Source organism: Sus scrofa, chromosome 2 (genome assembly GCF_054392235.1).
Source record: "Sus scrofa isolate SSC_HxYL_T2T_F1_AM1 chromosome 2, Sscrofa_HxYL_maternal_Yorkshire_Landrace_v2.0, whole genome shotgun sequence".
NCBI classification, from domain to species: Eukaryota; Metazoa; Chordata; class Mammalia; order Artiodactyla; family Suidae; genus Sus; species Sus scrofa.
In genome coordinates, this window is record NC_139384.1 from 83,033,099 (window position 1) to 83,060,851 (window position 27,753).

Below are 27,753 nucleotides of genomic sequence, written 5' to 3' on the forward strand. Positions count from 1 at the left end.
CCTCTCGTCTGATCAGCATACACCATGCTCTCACACTCCCACTCACCTACATCCCTCCTTTCTTTTTTTTTCTTTTTGGTCTTTTTAGGACTGCACCTGGGGCATATGGAGGTTCCCAGGCTAGGGGTCGAATCGGAGCTACAGCTGCTGGCCTACGCCACAGCCACAGCAACGCCAGATCTGAGCCGAGTCTGCCATCGACACCACAATTCATGGCAATGCCGGATCTTTAACCCACTGAGCTAGGCCAGGGATCGAACCCACATCCTCATGGATACTAGTCGGGTTTGTTACTGCTGAGCCACAACAGGAACTCCCATATCCCTCCTTTTAAGATCCATCAAAGTCACCTATTGTGTGGCGACTTCCTTGTCCACTCCAGCCCCAGGAGCCAAGGTCCAGCTGGTATACAGGGGCCAGTGGGCAGAAGGTCTGCATCGTAGGAAAATGATTGAGCCTAGGGGAACCGACTGGGTCTGGAGGGAGTGGTGTGCTGCTAAAAGTTTAACAACCAGCCCTCAGGAAGGGGAGAAATGAATATCTGCATTTATTATAAATTTTACTGGCATAAATGATATGCAATACACAACCTTCAAAAATGATATACAAAATACTCTGCATTGCAAATTCTGGTAAAGCAACGATAATAGAAAAAATAAAAATTGTTATTAAAAAAGAACACTAGTGAAAATAATGCAAATATGTACACAGGTTAATATATATTAAAAAAAAAAATTCTGGGAATGGGAATTCCCACTGTGGCACAGCTGGTTAAGGATACAGCGTCATCTCTGTGACAGCTTGGATTCAATCCCTGGCCCAGGAACTTCCATAGGCTGCAGGCGCAGCCAAAAAAGAAAATAATAATAGTAAAATACATTGCATTGCAAATTTCACACAGCCAAAAGTGATTCTCACAGAATGCCTTCCTTGACTTGTCTCACTCTTGTACCCAGAGCCAACCTATGGTGGTAAGTGACAAACCAGTGAATGTAGGCTGCTAATTTCCTTTAAAGACTGAAGTGGAATGGAACAATAAAGATGTGCGTCCACACTTCACTTGTTTTTTGCTGGTGTGAGCAACTTACTTGCTAAATCAGATAATGGTTTAAAAACATTAAAGACTTCCTTGATTTTGTGTGTGTGTGCACTATTCGCGATGTAACAGCTACAGACAAGACACACTTAAGTGTAATCTACATGTATCCTTTATTATCCATGTTTAATAGACTTTAAGTATAGACAATGAATAAACAATAAACCAAGCCCGGACTTGTAACCTATGCCGCTTCTCATAGTGTAAATACTTTCACCAAGACCGATTCTAACTTACTAGTGTGGCGTCACAGAACACAGACTTGACAAGCGACGTTCTGCAAAATGGCATTACACAGTATTTGTACATTATACAGTATGTATCACCAGATACAATAAAGGTAAAAAAACAAACAAAAACAAAAAACCCTCAAGAGAATAAATGACAGTAACATGGGAATAATAAAATCCCTAAGGCACAGTGAAATCATAAGACTCAAGATAACTCATGTAGTAAATACTCAATACATAGCAGTCATTCTGTTTATAGTTTATTATACAGTAGCAACCCCACCTCACATCATCCCTCATAGTCCAATTACACATGGTCACATAATACCAGGGTCAAGCCACTGTATTAGAACTTCAGCTTGACAAAAGCTGCAGGTTTTGTGTCGTCTTGTTCATGGCTGTGTCCCCAACACCTAAAACAGTGCTTGATTAAAGTTGAATAAATGAATAAAGCTCACACAGCAATTACAGGACCCCCCCCCCACAAGCTAGCCCCATGAATTTCATGGGGGGAGGGGAGGCTGGGGTTGAGTCTCCTTTTCTCATATATTAACATAAATAAGGATTTAGGGGAGTCTTTTTTTTTTCTTTTTATGGCCACACCTGTGGCATATAGAAGTTCCCAGGCTAGGAGCCGAATCGGAGCTGCAGCTGCAGCCTATGCTGCAGCCATAGCAACGCTGGATCCAGGCTGAATCCACGACCTACAGCACAGCTTGCAGCAATGCTGGATCCTTAACCTACTGAGCAAGGCCAAGGATCAAACCCACATCCTTATGGATACTACATCGGGTTCTTCACCTGCTGAGCTACAATGGGAACTCTGAGGGGTCTTTTTTGTTTGTCAATGTTTCTCCAGCCCTTCACCTGGCCGTGCCTGGCACCAAGCATGAGCTCAATAAATATAAGCTGAATGGATCAATATACATGTAATATAATATGGATTAATATACATGTAATATAATGTACACTGACTGAGCTCAGGCTCAGAATAAATACCAAGGGTTCGATTTGGGGCAGGAGTGACTCCCAAAGAGTCCTGGAAGAAGGGGTCAGCAGCACAGACCCCTGCCCAGCCCAGTGAGGTAGAGCAGCCAGGCCCCATCAACCAGGGGCCCCAACAAAAGAAGACAAGATTCAGTCTTGGTCTAGGGGGTGGCACCTGGGCCTGGGGTCATGAGAGCTGGTGTGAAGGGAGTACAGCAGGGGCTCTGGTGGCCACACGGAAGAGGCCCAAGGCCGTGGTGTCCAAGAGCTGCCAGGTGAGGGGCTTGCGGAGTTCAGGGTGCAGGTGGACACCCAGGCGCTGTCCAGCACCCAGGTGCAGCAGGCCACCCCGGAAACCAGCGGCTGAGTTCCCTGAGGATGGGGGTGGCAGGTCCAAGGTCAAGGCCAAGGCGGTGGCCTCAGCGTGGGAAGGCTGCAGGTGCAGGGCAACGGAGACGGAGCCGGAGCTGATGTTGCTGTTGCTGTTGCTGTTGACGGCCACCACGCGCTTCAGTGCCAAGTGCAAGAACACATAGTAGATTCCAGCCTTGACCACCACCAGCTCATGTGTGTCCCTGTCATATCTCACACCTGGCGTCAGAGTCACACCTTTCATCCCTGGCTCGCTGCACCAGTGCAGGGGCCCTTCGGTCAGCTTTTCTGTGAGCAGAGAGCAGGATACACTCAGCATGTGAGCAAGGCTGAGGGGGTGGGGGTGCAGCCCTGGGGAGAGGGTAGGGGGTGCTCTGAGGGAGAGAGGACAGGAGGCAAAAGTGGGGAGGGTGTCTGAGAGAGAGAAGGAGACTCAGAGAGGGAAGAGCATCCCAAAGGGAGCTGGGGCTGAGGGGGAAGGAAAAGGGGCAGGGGGGGATAGAAGGGAGGAAAGGGTTTCAGAGGAGGGGAAAGACTCTCCAGAAGTGGGAGAGTGATGAAGAGAAGGGGGGGGACCCCAGAAAGAAGAGGGAATGTACGATGGGGGAGGGGGCGCTCCTAGGGAAGAAAGGGGTACGGAGGGGGAGTTGAGGGGAATGGGGGGGCAGAGACCGAGTAGAATGGAGAAGAGGACTCAGAGAGGAAGAAAGGAGGAAAGGGGATCTGGAGCCCAGAGGGCAGGGAATGGAGGGGGCGGTTGTCAGGAAGAAGGAAAAATCCAAGGGTAAAGATTGGGGAAACAAGGGGTCTGACCTGGAGAGAAGTAGAAAACGGAGGAAAGATAAAGGGAAAGGCGGAAGCGGTGGGAAGGGTAAGGAGGGAACTCCAAGGCGAGGAGGAGTGGGGAGGTGGCCACAGGTCCAGAAGCGGGAAGGAAAGGTGTGGGGAGAAGAGTCCCGAAGGGGGGCGGTCTCCGAGAGAGGATGGGAAGAGATTCTGGAAGGGGGAGGGGCAGAGGGAGGGGCAGAGAGGAGGGTCTCCGGAAGTGGGCGGGGACATCTTTGGGAAGGAGGGTGGCCTGAAGGAAGAAGGGAATACAGGGCTTCGGAGGACGGTCCAGAGCTCCCAGAACCAAATGGGAGAGACTCGATCTGGCTGGGATTTGTGGGATCCAGCCCCAGCTCTGATGGCCGGGGCGGGGGGGAGGGGTGGCGTCGGAGGTAGGCACAGATGGGGCTTAGAGGAAGAGTCCCAGAGTGACAGAGAAGGTTCTAAAAGGAGAGGGGATGTTTTTCAGAGAAAGGGGAGAAAGAGGGTCAGATTGGGTCAGAGAAGAGGCCTCCCTCTCCCGGGGCTCTTCGCCTTGGTGCACCCCCCACCCTCCCCTTCCAACCCCACCCCCCCCATGTCGTGGGGAGTCACTCACCACCCTCCGCCACCACCAGCTGCGCGAAAACATCCTGCTGGAACATGCCCTGCCGACAGAGGAAAAGCAGAGAGTGGATGGAGGGCCCTCCTTCCCGCACCCGCAGCCCTCTGGAAAGGCGGCGGGGTCCCCAGGATCTGCGCAGGCCTTGAATCTACGTTCCCATCCCGCTCCAAATGAGCGCGCGCGCGGGGGCGAGCGCGCACACACACACAGGTACGCACACCCTACCCCAGTACCGCCGTCTGCAAGGGCGGCACCCCGAGAACTCAGGAGGGAAAAGAGAGTCCTCCAGGGAGACTTGGCACAGGAGAGTCGGCAGGGAAAATCGGATACCCCAGAGGTCCGAGAGAAAATTGAGGTTCTCCGGGAATGAGGAAAGAAAGGGGGAGCCCCATCAACTGTTCAAGATAAAAGGCCCCTTGGGCTCCGCGATGGAGAAAGATCCCCTCTGGGGCCCGGGATGCAGATAGGGTCTCACGGCGTGTAGGTAGAGAAGGGGTGCCCCCACGAAGTCCTGGATAAAGAAAGGGTGCCCTCGGAGGTCCAAAGAGGACGGGTGGGGGCGTTGTGTCCCTCCACCCTCGGCTTGAGGTGCAGAAAGAGCCTCGCCGAGGGCCTCTAGATGGAGAAGGGGTCCCGGGGTGGGACTGGGGTCTCGCCTGGGTTCCTGATCGGGCCGCATCTCACCTGTGGATAGTCTGGGAAGCCGGCCAGGGCGTCGGACGTCAACTCCGGACCCTCTGGCAGTCGCGGGCTGGGCGCGGGACCGGGCGCGGCGGGGGCCCCGGGCGCGGTCCAGGAGCGCACCAGGCAGACGGCGCTGGCGGCTGCGAACACTAGCAGCGCGGCGCTCAAGGCCCAGGGCAAGGGGCTGCAAGCTCGGCCTCGGGGCGCGGGAGGCCTCTGGGCCTCGGGGTCCTGGTCGACGTCGGAGCTGGAGCTCATGGCCGGCGACGGACAGCTGCGGTCCGGGTCCCAGCGCAACTCACTTTATACCCAATCCGGAAGCGCTGCTTTCCGGGGAGTGGCCGCCGGGGATCCCAGCGATGTGCTGGGTACGTTGGTTCCCGCCCGCCCCGCCCCGCCCCTTCCACCTTCGGTCAGAACTTTCCCTAACTTTCTTTTCCCTAGATCTCTCCCTCTCTCCATCTCCTTTCTCTCTCTCTCTCTCTCTCTCTCTCTCTCTCTCTCTCTCTCTCTCTCTCTCTCTCTCTCTCTCGCCCTCCAAGCCCTGCTCCACCAAATCCTATTATCTAATTCTCTTTCGTCTCCCCAGTTAGCTCCCTGGGCCTCTCTGCTTCTCTGTCTCTCTGCCTCTCTCCCGAGTTTCTTCTCACTCCCTAGGCCCCCAGCACTGGGGCTCCCCCAGGGCTCCCCTAAACCCAGCACTTCTTCAGGGGGCTCAGAGGACAGCCAGGCCTTATCCCCCTTCACCTCCGGAGCAAAAGACCCCTCCCCCCAGTGGAACCCTAAGTGCCATGCTCGACCCTCGCCCCCCTTTCCTAGGGACCCCTGGGTCGTCCCTGGCCTGCCCCCACCCACCTAGACGCTTCCCGTCAGCGGCCCCCTAGACCCCACAAGCAGAAGGTTGGAGAGTCCAGGTGGAGAAATTCCCCTTGTAGGAAAAGGACAATCTCGAGTGAGGCGAAGGAAACTCAAATTTCCCGTTTGCTCTCCCGTGGTGTAGGCGGGGGCGGGAGGAGGAGCAGAGAAGCTGCCAAAACTCGGTCCCCAAAAGAGGAAGCAACCCTGGATTGAGAGATGGCCAGCCCTAGAAAAGCCCTGGGCTCCCACAGAAGCCCTGCTCTGCCCAGTCCAGCCGGGTAGCCACCAGTCAACTTTTCTTCACCCTCTCCAGACCGCACTCTCCCTGTAGACAGAGGAGGGGAGGTGGGGAGGGGATGTGTGGTTGATCTCTGTGGTCTACTGTCCACCAGGGGCCCAGGAAATGGGGAGTAGGGGGGAGTTTGGGTTCCACAGAACAAGGGTCAGTTTCAGGCCCTGTATTCAATCTCATATTAAGCCTCTCTGGGGAACTAGGAGGCCGAACAATCATGACACTATTATTGACACACAGGTGCTAAAAGCTTCCTTTTCCGTTGTACCAGCAGTTTGGTTTATAAGGTGTGATGCCCCAACCAGCATCACCTCTTAGTTCTGAACTTATAGCACCTCAACCGACACCTATTGACAGTCTAGGAGCGGGCCCCCTGCCATCAGTGTCTGAAGGAACCTTCCAGAAGATTCTGCCACTTGCCATCGCACCTGATGTCCCTCTGCCTGGAATGATCTATGGCCGTCTGGATTCTAGCTGTCCTTCTGAGTAAAGAGGATGAATTCAACTCTAGCTTTCTTCTTGTACCATCTCTCAAACCCCCACTGCAGTTGATACTTAAGAGACTTTTGGTGTTAAAAACCTAAACCCAAATGGCAAGCCATCAGGGTGGAATGCTAAATATAATTTCTCTGCCGAAATGCCACCATCACCACGACTCCAAGCCTCGGTCGTTGGTGACCCCCTGCCAACCCCAGAAGAGAGTGTTGTGGGTGGCAGCTAAAATAGGAGAGTTGATTGAAAGGAAATTCCTGAAAGAGATACCAGCTCTTCTCCCCATCAGGGTGGAAACACAATAGGTTTTTTTTTTTTCCTCCAGATAACGGAAATGGCAGAGTTTCTGGGGGGAGGAGTGCAGTTGCGGGTGGACAAATCACGCTAAAAGCATGGGTAAAGCAAACGTGAGCGCGAATGCTGGAGTTTCCCACCTAGATCCTCACCCCCAACTCAGCAGCCAGGACCTGAAAAACAGAGATGGTGGGATCCCTTCCCCAAGGCATCTGGTCAAACAGAAAGATAGATAAAAAGATACTGAGGCCAAAGCGCTCTCTCCAGATCCCACTGCTCTGCCAAGAAGCTCACATGCCACGGGCTAATCTGTTTATTATTAAGCCCTACCCCCAGCCCCCAAACAGCAGGCCACAGCCAAGGACTGCTTGAGCTGACAAAAAGAGGAATTCAGACTCACTATCTCGGACAATCCAATTGAAAGTGTCTCTCTCTCTCTCTCTAGGGCCCAGTTACATCACCTCATGAAATTTCCTCACCAGCAGTTTCCACCACGTGAAGTAGTCTTGTTTGTTTACTTGCTCATGGTTGTTTCTCCCACGAAACTTATTTCCCAAAGAGAAGCACCTTCACTTGCATTGTGTTTTCGTGCTCTCTCCAATACCTAGAAAAGTGCAGGCCTCAAAATACTGAATGAATGAATGAATGGGAGTTCCTGTGGTGGCACAGCAGAAGCACATCTGACTAGGAACCATGAGGTTGCCAGTTCGTCGATCCCTGGCCTTGCTCAGTGGGTTAAGGATCTGGCATTGCTGTGAGTTGTGGTGTAGGCCTACAGCTGTGGCTTGGGTTGGACCCCTAGCCTGGGAATTCCCATGTGCCATGGGTGCAGCCATAAAAAGCAAGGGAAAGAAGAAAAAAAAAAAAAAATGTATGAATGAGTGAAACTACCAGCATGGGCTCTAGAGGTCAACAAACCATAGTCAATCAACTCAAATGTTTTGTTTTCTTTTGGAGGTGACTGGGGAATGTTAAAAGAAATTTCCTGATATGTGCAAACTATGTGAAATTCAAATTTCAGTGTTCACAAGTAAAGCTTTATGGGCACACAGCCACACTCTATCATTTCCATATCACCTGTGGCGGGTTTTTGCGATATTATGGCAGAGTGGAGTAGTTAGTTACAGCAGAAACTGACTAGCCCACAAAGCCCAAAATATTTACTCTCTCTGGCCCGTTTCACAGGAAGATTTGCCGCCCCAGCTCTAGAGTCTTGGATTTCAGCTCTCCAATTTCTTGCTGTGTGATCTTGGGCAAGCTGCTTCACCTCTCTGAGCCTCGCTTTTCACATCTGATAAAGTAGAATAAGTGCAGATCAAAATGTGGTTTGGTTGAAAGTTTGCCATAGGCAGTACCAGGCGCATGGAAATGCTCATTCAAGGTAAACTGGATCACGGAATCTTTTCTACAATTCCAATACGTGGACATACAAAAACTGACTCCTCGGAGTGTCCATCATGGTGCAGCAGAAACGAATCCGACTAGGAACCATGAGGTTGCGGGTTTGATCCCTGGCCTCGATCGGTGGGTTAAGGATCCAGCATTGCCGTGAGCTGTGGTGTAGATCAAAGATGCGGCTCGGATCTGGCATTGCTGTGGCTGTGGTGTAGACCGGCATCAGCAGCTCTGATTAGACCTCTAGCCTGGGAACCTCCATATGCTGTGGGTGTGGCCCTAAAAATACAAAAAAAAAAAAAACTGATTCCTGGAGTTCCTGCTGTGGTGCAGTGGGTTAAGAATCCAACTGCAGCGGCTCAGTTCACTGCAAAGGTGCCCAATCTCTGGCCCCTTGCAGTGGGTTAAAGGATCCAGCATCGCCACAGCTGCAGCTCAGATTCAATCCCCGGCCCAGGAACTTCCATATGCCTTGGGTGCGGCCTTAAAAAGAAATTTTTTTTAAGTTAAAAATTGACTCCAAATGTTGAAATCACCGAGCCAAGGACTTACGGGGACTGTTCTGAACTTCTCTGGACATGACGTCAAGGGGCTTAGCAGAGTTCTGTACGCCCCCTCCAGGGAGGGGAAACAAGGCCCAGCAGGCTGGGGAAGACTCAGGCCGCAGCCAGGGAGCGCCATGACGTATTGTTGTGGTCGGGACATCTGAGGCAGGCAGCCCCGCCCACTATGGAGCTCTCAGCATCAGCTGCCTAGCACCCCACGTTCAGTGGAGTCGCACCTCTGTGCTCAGCTATCTCCCTGAGATGAGTGTGGGCCCTGCTTTTCCTCACCTCTCTGAGCAGGGCCTAAATCCTCACCATCACCATCATAGGACTCAAGGGAGGGGCTGGGCAGGAAGCCATGAGGGGGCAGGACACCCCCATGCCCTTCTTAAGGCCCCACAAACTGGCACCTCCTCCAGGAAGTATGCCTTGATTTTTTCCTAGCAAAACTCACCTACTTCTCTCTGGGTTCCCAGCTGCACCCTATCCTGTAGGTGGCCTCTCCCAGTATCAACTTTCCAGCAGCCTGACTCCTCTGTGTCCCCCAGAGCAAAGGCAAAGTCTGAAAGGGACCATTCGTGATTGCCTGGTTGCCAAAGAAGTGCGCAGTGAGAAGGCACAGGGCCCAGTGGGGGGCCTTGAACTTAGAAAAGAAGAAAAAAGGAAAGGAAGAATTGAGTGAGGTTGGTCTCCAGCCAAGGGGGTGTCAACATGTGATGAAGGGGGAAACTGATACAGAGAGAAGAAACTGTGTTCTCCAAGTTAGTCTCTGGAAAAGCTGGATCCAAGTCTTCTCGGCTCTGTATCCAGGCCAGGAAAACACAGACCCTGCATGTGAGTGTACCTGCGGTGTTGTGTAAACACAACAAGGCATGATGATGCAGTAAGGCTTCTTGGAGTTGGTGTACCTACCCAGCTGCTCTGAAATGGTGTTTCCAATGTGATGTGTGGTCAGGGAGGAGGAAAGAGGGCAGGGTGGGTGTCCATGCATGCATGGGTGTGTTTCTGATTGAGGAACAGGAATAGCACAAGCTCCAAACCACTTGGCTTCCGATCCCACTTCTTACTAATGATAAGGTCATTAAAAATCCTATCCTTAGTCGTATGATATTCCTTTTACAAATGCCTTCCACTCCCTGATTCCCATGTTCCCGTGGGTCAAGTGTGGCTAACACAGAAACCACCTTGTAGAATTGTCAAGAATCTGGAGCCGGAAGAGCATGTGGCGTGGGTGGGTGTGCTAGCCGGCCAGCCATGGTCACTGCCAGGGCGGCTGACAGTTTAGTGTCCCTGAGGGATGGTATGCGGGGGTTGATCTTGTGGTCGAAGCACCAGGGAAGCAAAACTAGTGTAAATATCTGGGCCAAAAGATGGGCAGGCAGTGTTTAGAATGGAAATAGCCAAAAGAGTCATCGAAAGAGAAATGGTCAAATTATTGCTCACTTGCTCATAGCATCAGTTCATTAATCAACCCATTGGTGAAGTTGAGTCATCTTTTGGGGCTCGATACAGATCTCTAAGGGCTAAGAAAACAAAGAGTGAGGATTTGGTTTCAGAGCAGAGGTACATTTGCATAGCACGCATCTGGAAGGTATATAAAAAGCTAGGGGGATTCAGAGGAATGATCTTAACTAGAGAAGGTGGACCTTTCACTGTACATGCTTCTGCCTACTTGCATTTTCCACGTATTACTGGTTTACTTTGTTTTGGTGGGGTTTTTTTTTTTATGTTAAGGACAGAATCGTGGTCAGGTGTGAACACACAAAGAAGGAAACTAGTGGCCTGAGCTGTTTGGAGGAAGGGAAAATTTAACGCCAGTGACATCAAAGGCAGGAAATGGTGTTTCCCTATTAAGGACAGTGGAAGGACACAAGGATGGGGAAGACCCAGGGGGATCAGGGAGGGCCCCGGGGTCCCCCTCAGAGGGACCTGGTCCAAGAGAAACCAGCTCATTCTTCTGGGAATCTAGGCAGCCTGCCCCAGGAAGGAAGCCCCCGCAGGGCTACCAACTAGAAGGGACTCTCCAACTCACCCAGAGAGACAGCCACCAGACACGGGTGTACAAAAGACATACCCACTCAGACCATACACAATTGCAGAAACTGAGACAGAGACACAAACACCCCACAGAGACATATACACACTCTCACAAACACCACGCACTGTGACATAGACACACAAGAGCAGCCACTAAAGCTAGCCACAGAGACACACAGAGACAATAGATACGTGTTCAGATCATGGACAGCAAGTATATCAAGAATAGGACACACATGGAGCTTCCGCTGTGGCATAATGGGTTAAGGATTTGGCTTTGCTGCTGCTCAGATTCGATCCTTGGCTGAGGAATTTCCATGTGCTGCTGGTGCGGTGGAAAATGAGCCAAGAAGAAAAGAAAAGAAAGAACAGGACACACAATTGCAGACCTACAATCATGTGTATACCAAAACAGAAGTGGAGATACACAGTCACACAGTCATACCCAGAGGTGCAGTCATAGCTATGCAAGATCAGCTGCGGAGCTAGCCACAGAAACACGCAAGGTCACACAGTGGCCATGGATGGTCAAACCCACCCACTAACACATAGCCTCAAAGAGTATCGAAGACTCTAGGATATGCATTCAGAGACCCAAAATATCAGATGCCAGGAGACCACAAAAGACACTCAAGTCACACACGGACACAGGCTGACTGGCAAAGATACAAGAGTACAAAGGAACTCAGGCCTGGCCCTCGGTGAAGATCCAGGCCCTACCCTTCGAGCCATTCAAGATCCACCTCCCACAGTGGTGATCCAGGACCTCATTCTTTCTCGGGGGTGCCTATCCTTCTCTCCCTTGAAGAACTTCTGGGCGCCTTTCCTGGGTAGCGGCACTCAATATAGGCCGCGGGCGACCCCTGGTGGACCGGGCGCCTCAGTCCAGGGCTGCACGAAATTGGCGGGTAGGAGGGGGACTTAGACCGAAAGGAAGGAAAGATGCTTCTAGGTCTTCAGCATCAAAAGCAAAGCCGGGAAGAAGGAGCGTAGGAACGAGGGAGAGAGAAACGGGGGTACGGAGCGGAGTCAGATAGGGCCTTGGTTGCGGAAACAGAGCTAGGGAAGCAGGAGTGCGACAGAAGACCACCACTCGCCCCGACTCCGTGCGGCGCCCTAGTGCCTGCGGAGAGGGTGTAGCTCCGGGAACTGTGGCAGACCTCGTAGAGTCCAAAGGCGAATTTCCATTGGTCGGCGCCCGACCAATGAGGAGCGGCGACGTCTCCCGGCAGGGTGGGGCGGGACAGGCAACCATTGGGGAGAAGGAAGGATGCCGCCTACTCAGCCTGGCTCTCAACCAGAAAATGACCACCAGGGGATCGCCACTGTGGGTCAGCTTCCCAGGCCTGGCACACGCCCCAGCCCCTCCCACTGTCCTGTCGTTCTCCCTAGGCCCCGCCCACTTCCTATACATCATTGTCCCGAGCCCTGCTCACTCACCCCAAGTCCCTCTCATTTTCCCGTCACTCTCCCTAGGCTCTGCCCACTTCTCAGACATCAGCCTCCCAGGCCTCGCCCATTCTCCTGCCCCCACCCACTTTTCTACTTTTCTCACCCTGGACCACCCTCTCCCTCCCCAGGTTCCGCCCTTCTATTGCCTCCTATTTAAATCTTCAGCCCTGGAGTTCCCGTCGTGGCTCAGGGGTTAACGAATCCGACGAGGAACCATGAGGTTTCGAGTTCGACCCCTGGCCTTGCTCAGTAGGTTAAGGATCCAGCGTTGCCGTGAGCTGTGGTGTAGGTTGCAGAATCGGCTCGGATCCCGCGTTGTGGCTCTGGCTAAAGCTCCGTAGCCTGGGAACCTCCATATGCCGCGGGAGCGGCCCTAGAAAAGGCAAATAAATAAATAAACAAATAAATAAATAAATAAGGGAGCCAGGGGAAACATCAGTTTTCCCAGCCCCGCCCTTCCTCGGGAAGGCCCTGCCCCCTTGGCCATCCAATTGCTGCCCTACCATGGGACCCCGCCCCTGCTGGGTCTTCACCTTTCAGGCCGGCCTCTCCCCGCTCTGGCCCCGCCCAGTTCTCTGGCTCTAATACCAGTCCGGGTGGGCTCGCCCACCCCTTCGCCCCCCTCCATAGTCAATGAGTTTATCACACACAGTCTTGGCCTTGCTGGAGCTGGTGATCCGGTACCAGTGCCTGCGGCAGGGGAATCCGTGCAGGACACCCCCATTCCGACCGCTGCTGTCGGCGGCTTTGGACGTGTTCTGTCTGCTGCTGGCTGAGCGCCCTCCCCACCAGCCTTGAGCCCCCCATGTGTACATCCAAGGGGCCGTGGAGGGGAGCTGTCTGCCTGTCTTTATCTGAGGGTCTCTAGACTGGGGACTGCTTGGGCCACCTGGTGTGAGTACTTGGGTGTCTTCACATCTGTGTGTCCATAAGCATGTTTCTGGGATGGCTGGGTCAATGTGTCTGTGTGAATGGGGTGGGGGGACTTCTCTCCTAACTTTTGTGTGTTTGTCTGGGTGCTGGGGTCACTATCTGGCTACGCATCTTTTTCTTTTTTCTTTTATTTTTTCAGTCTTTCATGTGATTTTATGTGCCGTATGTCTCTTTGAATCCTGTATCTGGGTCTGTCTGTGTGTCTGTAGTGGGGGGAAGTACGTTTGTACTGTGTGTCTTTGTATATGTTTGACTGTGCATATGGTGTGTGAAAACCCCTGGGTCTGTATGTCTGATTTGTGTTGCACTTATATACCATGTGAATGTACTATTCTGTGTGTGTATACTCATGCACTTGTGTGTGCCCCTTTGGGTCTCTGGGCTGCGTATTTTGTGTTTGTGTTGAGTGTTGTGTTGGCTTAGGGGAGGCATGTTCACTGTGGGTGACTCCTGTGCATGCACTTGGTCTATGGAGGTCCATGCCTTTGCATCTGGGTTGAGGGTGAATACAATGTATTTGCGTAGCCAGGTGTGTGTCTGAGTCTATATGGGCCTGCATCTATGGCAGGTATACTGTGGCATTATGTGTCTGTGTGTGTGTTTCTGAATCTGTGTGTCCGGGTCAGACTCGGTGTGTGCATATATCTGTGTGTCCTGAGCTTGCTTGGGGTCTAGATGTGTGGCTGGCGTATGCAAGCCCTCCCAGTTCCCCAGTGGGCAGGGCCAGTGACCAAAGCCCCCACGTTGGGGAGCAGAGGCCAGGCTGGGACACTTTGCCCTCCCAGCCCAGGAAGGAGCTGAGGACTGTGGGAAGCTGGGTTCCAGCTGCCGCGTTCCACCAGACTTCCATGGGCAACAGAATATCAGGATCAAGAGAGGGATGGGAGACCTGGGTGTAGGCTTTTAAGATGGGTGGGCCAGACAGAGAGCCTGGCACCAGCTAGAGACAGGCCCTCTGTTCTGCCTGACTTTAGGATGGTGGCATTGGGTGAGGGGCCCCGGATGCTGCTTACACTCAACTTTGCCACCATATCTCCCAGCTCGATCAGCCACAGACCCATAGATATAGGCAAGCACATATATACAGATCTCAGACCTAACCATACACATCAGCACAACCCACACATGGACACACATGCATAAATTCCTCTTTCTCTCTCAAATACACACACACACACACACACTCACCGAGACATGTACCTGTGTGTACCACAAACACCTATCCACATCACACACACATGATACAGACACAGATATTCATCAGCACACACATACGCATTCACACACAAAGACATAAGAGCCACGATCATACACACATACATCAGGACACACGTACACACACAGAAAAAGTGAACCCTTCCACCCTTATCCCCTCATCATCCTAACCCATTATCCACCTCATTCACAGGACCTCACCATGAAGGGGTCTCTGGAGCTCTGGCCTCCTCTGGCCTCCTGGCTGGACTCTCCTCCCTGCCTATGTCCTCGTCGTGTCCAGGCTGTAGAGATGCAGGGGGGGCAGACTGGCCAGAAGGCCTAAGAAGAGTAAACTTCAGGTGACCTGTCCATGAGTGGGGTCATCGCCACCCGCTGCCGTCAGCCTGCCCATCGTGCTGAGACCGGTACCCCATAACCAGGGCTTCTTTTGCAATGACACCACCACCCCATACCCACGGATAGCCCATTACGTCATGGAGGAGTCAGCACTCAGGAAGACGGGCTTCATCGTTTCCATCCACACAGTAAGAGGCTGGCCACTTTGACCCCACGCCATGGGAAAGTTCACCCCTTTTTCTGGCAAAAGTGGGAACCCCCACCCATGTAGATCTAAATCAGGAGGAAGTACTACCTCTTTTTCTACTGAAATGGGAACTCTCTCTGCTCAAGAGCGCAACCCTCCTTTCCTTAAGAAAAAGGTACGACTCCTCACTTTTGTCAGAGCAGAGAGGAAACACCCACCTCCCTGCCCCAGGCATGGAGTAAGTTCAGTCCCTGTTCCCACCCCCCAGGAAACAGAGAGGCCCCATCCCGTATCTGCAGAAGGCAGGAAGCAGTCCTGCCCCTCTTCTGGGGAGTTCAGAAATCTTCCCCTTTCAAACATGGAACATCCTGCTCTTTCTTCTGGTAAAAAGGGAAGTTCCACCATTTTCAGGCATTTGGGAGGAAATCTATCCTTTTTCCCCCCTGGTATAACAGGAAGTCCCACCCCTTTCTTATATGAGACAGGAAATCCTGCCTGTTTCTGACATAAACCAGGGAGATGGCTCACCTCTTTTCCTCATGTAACAGGAAGTCCCCGCCCCTTTCAGATATGGGACCTCTTTTCCTGGTGCTCTGGGAAGCCATATCCCTTGGCTTAAGAAGTCCTGCCCAGAGTCCCCATTGTGGTCCAGTGGGTTAGGAACCTGGCTAGTATCCAGGGGGATGCTCCGTAGGTTAAGGATCTGGCATTACTGCAAGGTGCGGCATAGTTAGATCTGGTGTTGCCATTGCTGTGGTATAGGCTGGCAGCTGCAGCTCTGGTTCGACCTCTAGCCTGAGAACTTCCATATGCCCCTTTACAAAAGGAAAAAAAAAAAAAAAAAAGTCCGGTGTTCCCATTGTGGCACAGCGGAAACGAATCTGACTAGTAATCATAAGGTCGCGGGATCGATCCCTGGCCTCCCTCAGTGGGTTAAGGATCTGGCGTTGCCATGAGCTGTGGTGTAGGTCACAGACATGGCTCGGATCTGGCATTGCTGTGGCTGTGGTGTAGGCCAGCAGCTGTACCTCCAATTCGACCCCTAGCCTGGGAACCTCCATATGCCACAAGTGCGGCCCTAAGAAAAAAAAAGAAAGAAAGAAAAGAAAAAAGTCCTGCCCGTTTCAGGCACAGGACTGGGAGAAGTCTCCCAATTGCGTGTGTGTGCGCGTGCGCGTGCGCGCGCGCGCGCGCGCGCGATGAAATGAGAAGCCCCACGCTTTTGCCTGGTTTAGTGGGAAACAACAGCCTCCTTTCTGCATGAACCTGAGACAAAAGCTTGGGGATGTTCCACTTAGTGTGCCCCTTGTCGTCAGCAGTGGCCGCCTCACCTTTCTGACGTGGCCCCACAGATTAGCCTAGGAGATTGATTCGTGTCCAGGGCCTGCAGCTGAGCTCGCCACAGCCTTCATGAGCAGCACGTACATGGCCATGGTCTATAAGCAGCTGGGTGCCTTCATTTTTGGTGGCCTGGCCAGCTGTTTCCTGACCAGCATTACCAAGATGACCACAGGCCACCTGCAGCCCCACTTCCTGGCCACGTGCCTGCCAGACCCAGCCTCCTCGGACTGCGAGGGACTACACCTGCACCAGGCACCCTGAAGATGTCCTCAATGCCAGGCGAGTGGGTGAGGAGGGGAACCCACAGAGCATGTCTACCCCCCCAACCCCAGCTGATGGCCACCCTCCCCCGGCCCATCTCCCAGGAAATCCTACTATTCAGAGGATGCCACCATCGGAACGTACTCCATGGTGTATCTGGTGGTGAGTGTTGGCAGGAGGTGGGCCACACACCCAGCAAAGCCAGAAAATGCTCCATTGTCCCCCCACCCCACCCCCCACATCCCCACCCCATGCTTGGGAATAGCAGTGCCAGGCACGGTGGCTTCCACAGAGCTTGTGTCAGGAGGGCGGGAATGGGGAGGGCCAAGCTCCTCTTAGGACACATTCAGCATCCCTGTCCTGGAACAGCAACTTCCAGAACCCTCTGTCTCCCCCTCCCTGCAGCTGGAGAAGGACCGTGCCAGGCTGGGTCCTTGCCCAGGGCTGGGATCCACCAAGGGCGGGGGGGTGGGGGGGATGGATTCAGAGCCCGCTGAGGTGTAGGTCTGTTAGGACAGTGGAGTGGCAGGAGGAGGTCGGGGAGGAGGAGTCTCTGGGAAAGAGTCGCTGACCCACAGGCCCACTGGGCAAAGCAAACACAGACTCAAGTGGCAGGAGCAGATTTCACACACTGGAGCTGGCCCAGGGCACCCACATACGGTGATGGACAGACACAATGACACGGACAGAAGCCCTGGCCCCAGGGCACGGGATAGTCACACGGCTGCTTTCACACCAGCAACATTTCTTCCTGCTATTCCCACTATTCACTCCCTTGTTTTGTTTTTGGTTTTTTTTTTAATCTTAAAGACCAAGTAACGAAGTAACAACAGCTTCCTGTAGTGATAAAGGCGCAGGACTTTGGAGCTGGAATGTACAAGCTCTAGTCCCAACCTCAACAATGTGTGACTAAAAGTGAGACACTCAGCCTCTTTGGGCCTCTGTTTCCACACCTGTAAAATGGGTATGGAAACAGTACTTGCCTCCTAGGGCTGTGGTTTCATGAGTTAAAACATAAATGAGCTGACACATTCAAATCACCTCAAACAGGATCTGGCCTAAAGGTCATTATTATCATTAATAACAGGCAAAACATTCTCCTTCCATCCCCAGGGCGAGCTGGGGACCAGAGAGCACATCAGCAATGCCTGGAGGTGCACAGATAATCACACACAACCATGAGGCAGGCCTGGTCTTGATTCGATGGCCCAAGGAAAGTGTGGCCAAGTCTGTGAACAGAATGTTCTGGATCTTAGGGAATGCCCCCACCTCTAAGTGTTCCTCAAGTGTCCATGTTTGATTTTTCCCTGAAACACACAACAGCCCCGGTCCCATTCTTCCTGATCCTCTCAAGGAAGATGATGTCTAAAAAAAAAATTGGAGTTGCTGTGGTGGCTCAGGGGTTACAAACCCAACTAGGATCCATGAGGATGCAGGTTCGATCTCTGGTCTCACTCAGTGAGTTAAGGATCCGGCGTTACCGTGAGCTGTGGTGAAGGTCAAAGACAAGGCTTGCATCCCAAGTTGCTGTGGCTGTGGTGTAGGCCGGCAGCTACATCTCTGAATTGACCCCTAGCCTGGAAATTTCCATATGCCCTAGGTGCGGCCCTAAAAAAAATAATAAAATAAAATTTAAAATTTCTTTTTCTTTTTAGGATGGCACCTGCAGCATATGGAAGTTTCCAGGCTAGGGGTCAAATCAGAGCTGCAGCTGCCAGCCTACGCCACAGCCACAGCAATGCTGGATCCCAGATGCATCTACGACCCACGCCGCAGCTTGTGGCAACACCATATCCTTAACCCACTGAGTAAGGCCAGGGATCGAACTGCATCCTTGGGGACACTGTGTTGGTTGTGTTCCAACATAGTTGGGTTCCAACACGCTAAGTTGGGTTCTTAACCTGTGGAGCCACAATGGGAACTCTGAAGATGATGTTTAAAGAAGGGGCTTTTGTTTGTTTTCTGTTTTCCACTTCAAAATCAAGAGCTCAACCTCTACTTTTTGAGGACTTCCCAATGAGACTGACCTGGTTTGATTGGAGAGCTGACACTGGCAAGAAGTAGGGGTACTAGGCCACAGCTGGAGCCTACCTGAATGATCTCCCCTGAACCTTGTGAAACCACTCACCATCTCACAATTCTCCCAAAGCCGGGGTGCAGTGTCTAGCACGAGGTTCTCTTCCAATAATGGTTTCAGGGGCCCGCAGCTGCTACCCTCTTTAGAGGCTGAAATCCATTTCCATTCAAAACTGGCAGGCTCAGACAGGCAGGGAGGCACAAAAGCCCAGCCCTGGTTGAGTCCCTCTGGATTCTCAGGGTTTCAAGGCACTGCCCACCCAACCCCACCTCCACCCCTGTCCCTGCCTTCCAGTTTTATGTACAGGCCAGTTCCTAGGGACAGAAAATCTGGCTCCTGGAGTTCCCATCGTGGCGCAGTGGTTAACGAATCCGACTAGGAACCATGAGGTTGCGGGTTCGATCCCTGCCCTTGCTCAGTGGGTTAACGATCCGGCGTTGCCGTGAGCTGTGGTGTAGGTTGCAGACGCGGCTCGGATCCCGCGTTGCTGTGGCTCTGGCGTAGGCCGGTGGCTACAGCTCCGATTCAGCCCCTAGCCTGGGAACCTCCATATGCCGTGGGAGCGGCCCAAGAAATAGCAACAATAACAACAACAACAACAACAAAAAAGACAAAAGACAAAAAAAAAAAAAAAAAAAAAGAAAATCTGGCTCCTATGACCTACCATCCAGCTCCTTCTCTTATCCCTAGCTCTGTTCACTGGCTGCCTCCTACGATGCCATCTTTGGATTCTTGCAGGGAGCTTTGATGGCTTTCTGGGTGGTAAGAGATGGCATGAGACACCTGGGTACCAGCGATGGTTTGCTTGCCTGGGAACCATTGGGTACACCTGGCACTTCTCATCTGCCAGGTCGGGAGTCCAGGAGAGGCCAGACGGGAGGGAGTGGCCAAGGGGTGTCAGTGAGGTCAGCTCACCCCAACCCCTCCCACTCCATCCCTGCAGGCTTTCTACCTCTCTGGCAATGCCAGATCCCAGAAGCTCCAGGTGCTAGAAGGCTGCCTGTCCCCTGCTCCTCAACTTCATCCCCCTTTCCCCTCTATGGATTCTTCCCCTGAGCATCCTCAGGAAGCCCAAGAGCTGTCCCGATGCAGAGAAAGATCAGAGTCACCCACCCCCTGCAGGGCCTCGTCTTGCCAGGGAACTATCCCTTCCCAGATGGGCTAATCCAAGAAGCCCCACCTCTGTGGAGTTCAGCCCTCACCCCAAATCACCCTAGGAGGTGACACAGGAAACCCCATTTTTCTGGGGCTGAGTCCTAAGTCAGCCCCTCCCAGCAGGGCCTTCCATAAAAACATAAGTGTTTTTATGACTCTTGATATTTAAAAAAAAATTTAAATGCCATACAGAGTCTCTGAATTTGTTTTGATGTTAACATGGGTTAGTGGACCTCCTACTGCAATCCAGGAACTGTGTGTCTCAGAGATCAATTTTAACATTTGCACTGGGTGATAACCTCATAAGTCTAAATCAGGTTTCTCTACCGTGGCTTCGGCCAATGATCTTTGGGGCCAGATAATTCTCTGCTGCAGAAACAGTCCTGTGCACTGCAGGATGTTGAGCAATATCCCTAGGCTCCACCCACTGGATGCCAGTAACATCCCCAAGATGTAATGATCAAAAATGTCTCCAGCAAACTATTGCCTTTGGAGTGGATAAGCAATGAGATCCTGCTATATAGCACTGGGAACTATATCTAGTCACTTATGATGGAGCATGATGGAGGATAATGGGAGAAAAAGAATGTATATTTGACTGGGTCACCTTGCTGTACAGAAGAAAATTGACAGAACACTGTGAACTAACTATAATGGAAAAAATAAAGATCATTTTAAAATGTTTCCAGGCATAAATGTAATAAAATTCATTGAGTTTTAAAAAAAAAAATGTCTCCGGGGAGTTCCCCGACCACCTAGCAGGCTAGGGATCTGGTGTTGTCACTACTGTGGGGTGGGTCACTGCAGTGGCACGGGTTTAATCCCTGACCCAGGGGACTTTTATATGTGCAAGGTGTGGCTGGGGGGAAAAAAAAAACAACAACCCTGCCTCCAGACACTGTCAAGTGTCCCCCTGGGGCAGAACTGCTCCCAGCTGAGAACCACAAAATTAAAAACCACTGGCAACAGATGCAAACTATTGCCTTTGGAATGGATAAGCAATGAGATCCTGCTGTATAGCACTGGGAACTATATCTAGTCACTTATGATGGGGTGTGATGGACGATAATGTGAGAAAAAGAATGTATACATGTATGTGTGACTGGGTCACTTTGCTGTACGGTAGAAAATTGCCAGAACACTGTAACCCAGCTATAATGGAAAACATAAAAATCATTTAAAAAAAGAAACCACTGGTAAGAAAGTGAGGTGCCAGCCATACAGCAGACCTGACTAACCCCACCCCCACCCCACAGTAGCCAGAAGCCATGGAGGATAAAGAGGAGGCTTCCTCGACCCCTGAGGCGGAGGCTGCCAAAAGAAGGTGGCCACAAGAGGTCTGACCTTCACTTTCGGGGCAGCACAGGATGTCTTGCCCAGTATTACAGTCATAATCATTGTAATACTAATAGCTACAATTTATTGAGGGGAAACTGGGGCCATTCTGCTGTGAACTGGGCCCTCTCTTGGATCCTCCCAACCACCTGGGGGCCAGGCATTCTTTTTTTTTTTTTTGAGGTCAGGCATTCTTGACTCCCCATCTTGCAGTAAATTCAGCTACGGAGAGGCAAAGTAGCCAGTGTAAGGTCAGAGACTAATTAGAAATGCAAAGGCAGGGATTTTGCAATGAATTAGAACAATGCATTGTAATGAATTAGAACAATGGAGCAGAGAGGTTTTAATCTGGGCGGGAGCAAGGAAGTCCCCCAGGGATCCTTTACACCCTCCCCCCAATAGGTAATCCAGCTGTAAATCTTAATCTTTGCTGTTCCACCCCAGGCAAAGCTGAGGGTGACCCCACGTGCAACAGATCCAAAGCCCAAGAGAGGTGTCCAGGGGGAGCGCACAGTACCCTCCCCCAAACCTCCATCAGTTTCTGCAAGTCTCCCTAGTCAAACATGGAAGGAAAATCGGGGTTTTACTTACTACACAATTACAAGATCAGTCCGGCAGGAACTGACCGCCCCCAACCTCCCCAAACAGATGGCTACTCCGGAGCGCCCAGCTCGGCCCGGCTAGGAGCCCTCCCAGTTAAAGCGAAGGCACTAAATGGAATGGGGAAGGAGGCCTGGGACAGAGAAACTGAGGCAGGGCCGCTTGGAGGAAGAGGGAGAAGCAGGATCTCCCCGCGGCTTGTTTACTGGACGCTCGCTCTCCCTCTCCACCCTCGACCCATCCCCGCAAGACCCGGATCGCCAGGCCCGGCTTGGAGAGGGGTGGGGGAGGCAGATGGTACTGACGGCGTCTGAGGAGCTTCGCCCCCACCGCCCGGGGTGGGGTCGCACAGGGCCACCTCGCGTCTCAGCCCCGGGCCCGGGAGGTCTCCAGGAGGCAGGGGAGGGGGATCGAGAAGGATCTCTCCATCCATTCCAGCACCCTCGGTCCCGGGGCGGGACCAGGGGGCGGAGCGGGCCAGTGACCGGCCGTGACGCGAGCCCCGCCTGCTCATATAGAGGCGCCTGGGGGGGCGCAGGGACCGAGCTTCGCCGTCGCCACCGCCGCCGCATCCACCTTCAGCCCCGCCACCGCAGTTACCAGAACCCTCGCCACCACCGCCTCGACCACCGCCAGGGCCACCATCATGCGAGAGATCGTGCACCTGCAAGCCGGCCAGTGCGGCAACCAGATCGGAGCCAAGGTGTGCAGGGGACCCGGGCCGAGGACGATGCCGATGCCGAGAAATGTGGAGTGCGGTCTGCCGAGCTCCGCAGAGCTCCTCCGCCGCGGGTCTTTGGGCGGGGGGACCGGTCACCCAGGAGGCCAGCACCCCAGGGACGGTGGGGGAGGGACGCGGGGGGCAGGGCCAAGCTGGGAACAAAGAGGCCGGTGGGGGTGGGGCCCTAGCCTTCGGTCCGCTTGCCGCAGCTGGCTTCACAGCTGGCCCCCCATGCCCTCCACACGCACAAAGAGATCCCGCCCCTCCCCGAGGCAGCGGCCAGGGAGTGCTGACACCAGCCCGCTAGGCTGGGGTGGTGACTCTGCTTCACCCTGCCCCCACCTCTCCCTTCTTGCTGCCTCATCCTTGCCTCCCCACTATGCCTTATGTCCCCATTCACCTTGCTGAGGGACAGGTAGACAGCTAGAAAGTGGTTGCGGGTCCTGAGAGCAGACGATGGAGATGGGGGCAGACCTGGCCACCGGTTTCCCCTTACTTGGTCCTTGCCACCATCACCCATCTAGTTTTGGGAGGTGATCAGTGATGAGCATGGCATTGATCCCACTGGCACATACCACGGGGACAGCGACCTGCAGTTGGAGAGGATCAACGTCTACTACAATGAGGCCACAGGTAAGGAGTGGGGGTGCACCTGCAGGAGTGGGGGTGGGGAGGGACAGGATGCTGGTTCCTGGCGCTGACCAAGCTTCTCTCCATCTGCTTCACTGCAGGAGGAAATTATGTCCCCAGAGCTGTGCTGGTGGACCTGGAGCCGGGCACCATGGACTCCGTCCGCTCAGGTCCCTTTGGCCAGATCTTTCGACCTGACAACTTTGTGTTTGGTAAGTCACGGCCCTGGGACACAGGCAGAGGAGCCCGCATTGATCCTTTCACTTGCACATGGCTTGGAGAAAATTCTCCACCTAGCATTTGGACTCAACGGTGACCACAGGGACCCGGAGCCCAGCAGGGAAGGCAGACACACAGACCACCATGGGAGCCCAGGTGGGAGGCACCTTATACAATGGAGAGGGGAGGCGCCAGGGAGGGAAGGCTTCCCAGAGGAGGTGGCATTTTCATTTAACAATATGGACCTGAGCCAGACCACAGCCCACAAATCCCAGCTCTGCCACTTCATGCAGTTGACAGATACTTACTGAGCACCTACTGCATACCAGGCCCTATACATCTCCTAGAGAGACAGCTAAGAACAAAGCTCTCTGCCCCCACCCCCATCCCCCTGAACCTGATATCCTTGTGCAAGAGAGTATAAATAAGTCAAGCTCAGCCACTGACTGAGTCAGCTGGGTGATTCTGGACAGTCTCCTCAATCTCTCTGTGCCTCAATCTTTTGTTTTGTTTTCTTGGCCACACCCACTGCATGCAGAAGTTCTCCGGCCGCAGCTGTGGCAATGCTGGATCCTTAACCACTAGGCCATCGAAGAACTCCCTTGTCTTTTTTTTTTTTTCCCTCGTCTTTAACACAGGGATTATACAAAGACTTTTCAGGATTGTGAGGCTTAAAGCCATTAATATATATAAAGAATTTACAACAGGGAGTTCCCGTTGTGGCGCAGTGGTTAACGAATCCCACTAGGAACCATGAGGTTGCGGGTTCGGTCCCTGCCCTTGCTCAGTGGGTTAACGATCCGGCGTTGCCATGAGCTGTGGTGTAGGTTGCAGACGTGGCTCGGATCCCAAGTTGCTGTGGCTCTGGCGTAGGCTGGCGGCTCCAGCTCCATTTCAACCCCTAGCCTGGGAACCTCCATATGCCACAGGAGCAGCCCAAAGAAATAGCAAAAAGACAAAAAAAAAAAAAAAAACAACTTACAACAGTGGCTAGTTCACAGAGGGGAAGAGAAGCAGTTGATGCTTTGTTGTGGTTTGTATTATCATTACCACTATTAATATCTGCAGCCTACAAAGTGAGTAGGACTTGGGTTGACTGAGGTGCAAGGAAGCAAGGAAAGATGTGCCAGACAGAGGGAACAGCATGTATAAAGACCATGAGCACTTTTGGAGACCTCAGATTCAAGGGGCATTCACCCTCCATGAACAATCCTCTAGGAAACATTTCCAGCTACCTTTAGGTCAAGCTAAATGCACCCCCCTCCCCACCTGACCTCAGGTCCCAGGCTCCTCCTCTTCCAGCACCTCTCCTCCTTAATGCATGATAGTTTAATCTGGAGTCCACGGATTGGTGGGACAAGCTGTGTGACCTTGGACAAGTGAATTTCCCTCTCTGGTCTGTGCAAAAATTCAGGAAGATGATGATTCTGTGTGGGTGTGGCACACAATAGGTCATCAGGAAATGGCCATGGAGAGGCTAAATGAGGTTGGCCAATGGATGTGAGTGGTTCTAGGATACTCTCAGGCAGCTCCAGTCCGGCCATAAGGTTCTTTGGCCTCTGGGAGGTGAGCCAGGGAAGGTGGTGGTAAAAGTGTGGACTCAGGAGCCAGACCATCTGGTTTAAATCCTAATCTCTCAGAGGAGGTGACACTGAAGAGAGACCTGAAGGAAGTCCTGGGAGTACCTGGGGGGAGAGCATTCCAGGCAGAGGGAACAGCCTATGCGAAGGCCCTGGTGTGTTGGAGGAACAGTAAGAAGGCCCATGTGGCTGGAGCAGAGTGAGGGGGAGAGAGGGAGGAGAGGAGGGCAGGGAGGGGACAGGGACAGAAACAGGCCATGCAGGGCCTTTAGGCTACAGGAAGGACTTGGGCTTTTATCCCAGGGAGCTGGGAACCCAGGTGGGCTGTGGGCAGAGGGAAAGGGCATGCCTCGGAAGCTCACAGGGTGCCCCCTGGCGGCCACAAGGAGAACAGACTGGGGGATGCTGTGGACTCCAGCTGGAGGGACCCAGGCAGAAGCACTGGTCTGATTCAGATGGGCGATGAGGGAGCTAGACCCAGGTGGAAACAGAGGAGGGGGCAAGAATAAATGTTACCTGTTCACAAAAATACCAGCCAATAGCTATTCTAATCCTAATCCTTGTCCTGTGGAGCTTGCATTCTCCTGTAAGATGACAGACAATAAATATGATTAATTTTAAAAAATAGGTTTATTAGTGCTATGGAGAAAAATGGAGCACAGAAGGGGAATTAGAAATGGGGAGGGTTTGCAGTTGTATAGAGTGATCAGGCAGAGCCTCGTAAGAGTGACAAAGTCCTGAAGGAGGGGAGAGAGGAAGCTGTGTGGGTGTCTGAGGGAACAGCATCCTGGCAGAGGGAACAGCACATGCAAAGTCCCTGAGGCAAAACCGTTCCTGGTGTGTTGGAGGAACAGCTCATTTGGCTGGGGCAGAGTTGTGGGGGGAGGGCAGGGAGGGGGTGGGGTAAGTTCTGCAGGGCCTCTGGGCCATGGGCAGAACTTGGGCTTTTACTGAAAGATGGATGAACTGGGGTAATTCTGAGCTGAAGTGGGACATGATTTTTTTTTTTTTTTTTTTTTTTTTGGCCTCCTCACAGCTTAAGAAGTTCCTGGGTCAGGGGTCAGATCTGAGCCACACTTTTAACCTAAGCCATAGCTGTGGCAATGCTGAATCCTTAACCCACTGAGCCCAGCCAGAGATTGAACCTGTGTCTGAACCAACATTCCCAAGACACCACCAATCCATTGCTCCACAGCAGGAACTCCAGGACTTGATTTAAGTTTTATCAGGATCCTTCTAGCCACTGAAAGGAAGCAAGGGTGGAACAATCAGTAATAATAATTTTGTTATTATTATTCAGCTACTAGGGTGGCTGGGGTGAGGTTGAGGGTATGGCCTCCCCACAATGGCTGGGTGTCCCCACCCCTTCCCTCTTCAGGCCAATCCGGAGCCGGCAACAACTGGGCCAAGGGCCACTACACAGAGGGCGCCGAGCTGGTGGACGCGGTTCTGGACGTGGTCCGGAAGGAGGCGGAGAGCTGTGACTGCCTGCAGGGCTTCCAACTGACCCACTCGCTGGGCGGTGGCACGGGGTCCGGCATGGGGACCCTGCTCATCAGCAAGATCCGCGAGGAGTTCCCGGACCGGATCATGAACACCTTCAGCGTGGTACCCTCCCCCAAGGTGTCTGACACGGTGGTGGAGCCCTACAACGCCACGCTGTCGGTTCACCAGCTGGTGGAGAACACGGATGAGACCTACTGCATCGACAACGAGGCGCTCTACGACATCTGCTTCCGCACCCTGAAGCTGACCACCCCCACCTACGGCGACCTCAACCACCTGGTGTCGGCCACCATGAGCGGGGTCACCACGTGCCTGCGCTTCCCGGGCCAGCTCAACGCCGACCTGCGCAAGCTGGCCGTGAACATGGTGCCCTTCCCCCGCCTGCACTTCTTCATGCCGGGCTTTGCGCCGCTGACCAGCCGGGGCAGCCAGCAGTACCGGGCACTGACGGTGCCCGAACTCACCCAGCAGATGTTCGACGCCAAGAACATGATGGCCGCCTGCGACCCCCGCCACGGCCGCTACCTGACCGTGGCCGCTGTGTTCCGGGGCCGCATGTCCATGAAGGAGGTGGATGAGCAGATGCTGAGCGTCCAGAGCAAGAACAGCAGCTACTTCGTGGAGTGGATTCCCAACAACGTCAAGACGGCCGTGTGCGACATCCCGCCCCGTGGCCTGAAGATGGCCGCCACTTTCATCGGCAACAGCACGGCCATCCAGGAGCTGTTCAAGCGCATCTCCGAACAGTTCACGGCCATGTTCCGGCGCAAGGCCTTCCTGCACTGGTACACGGGCGAGGGCATGGATGAGATGGAGTTCACTGAGGCAGAGAGCAACATGAACGACCTGGTGTCCGAGTACCAGCAGTACCAGGATGCCACTGCCGAGGAGGGCGAGTTCGAGGAGGAGGCAGAGGAGGAGGTAGCCTAGGGCACCTCCATGGCTTCATGTCTCCCCCCTGCTCGGCTGCTGACCTCTGACCCCAGAGAACCCTGCTTCACCTTCCAGCCTGACTCTCCTGGGACTACCACCTTGCATCTCTTCCCCTGGCTAACCTTTAACCCTTGAGCCCCACTTTATCTCCAACCCCCTTGAACCTTTTCTACTTAGACCCCACGAGCCCTGCTTCACACAAGCCCACCTTGAACTCCATGAGCCCTCCTTCACCCCTGACCTCTCCACCTTTGACCTCCCCACGAACCCCATTGCACCCCCAGACCTACAAGCCCTAATTTACGTGGATCTCTTCCCCCCTGAGCCTCTCTGAACTTGCCTCATCTTTGACCCCACAAGCCCCACCTGCCCTCTGACCCCACCTTCTCTCCAGATCTCCCAAAAAGCACTCCCTTTCCCTCCCACCAACCTTGGCTTTCCAGGCATGCTGCTGGGGAAGAGAGAAGCCCTGGAGCATGTGGGCAAGAGAGGCTGCTCCCTCCCCTCCCTTCACCTCCCCTCAATAAATAATTGCTGTCCTGCCATGTTTCTGTA

The 27,753-nt window shown here is 53.2% G+C and overlaps 2 protein-coding genes, 1 long non-coding RNA gene and 1 pseudogene across 4 annotated transcripts; 3 read left to right on the forward strand and 1 right to left on the reverse strand.

Moving 5' to 3' along the window:
- Positions 1–1,190: 1,190 nt before the first annotated feature.
- Positions 1,191–6,313, reverse strand: TNFSF9 (TNF superfamily member 9). The gene is made up of 3 exons (XM_003480815.4): positions 4,802–6,313; positions 4,112–4,160; positions 1,191–2,973 (listed from the first exon to the last, which is right to left on the reverse strand). Exons 1-3 carry the CDS (start codon positions 5,057–5,059, stop codon positions 2,501–2,503), a joined length of 780 nt encoding a protein of 259 aa, XP_003480863.1. The 5' UTR covers positions 5,060–6,313; the 3' UTR covers positions 1,191–2,500.
- On the forward strand, positions 3,749–9,774 carry LOC146405515 (uncharacterized). 2 transcript variants are annotated; one of them, XR_014837692.1, is made up of 2 exons: positions 3,749–4,327; positions 6,309–9,774. It is a non-coding gene; the product is annotated as an uncharacterized LOC146405515 (long non-coding RNA). The 2 variants fall into 2 exon arrangements; XR_014837693.1 differs by having other exon boundaries at positions 7,183–9,774.
- Positions 9,775–9,931: 157 nt separating this feature from the next.
- On the forward strand, positions 9,932–20,358 carry LOC146405516 (uncharacterized; annotated as a pseudogene).
- Positions 20,359–22,147: 1,789 nt separating this feature from the next.
- On the forward strand, positions 22,148–27,743 carry TUBB4A (tubulin beta 4A class IVa). Its single transcript, XM_003480812.5, has 4 exons — positions 22,148–22,312; positions 22,855–22,963; positions 23,062–23,172; positions 26,138–27,743. Exons 1-4 carry the CDS (start codon positions 22,256–22,258, stop codon positions 27,193–27,195), a joined length of 1,335 nt encoding a protein of 444 aa, XP_003480860.1. The 5' UTR covers positions 22,148–22,255; the 3' UTR covers positions 27,196–27,743.
- The last annotated feature ends 10 nt before the right edge of the window (positions 27,744–27,753 follow it).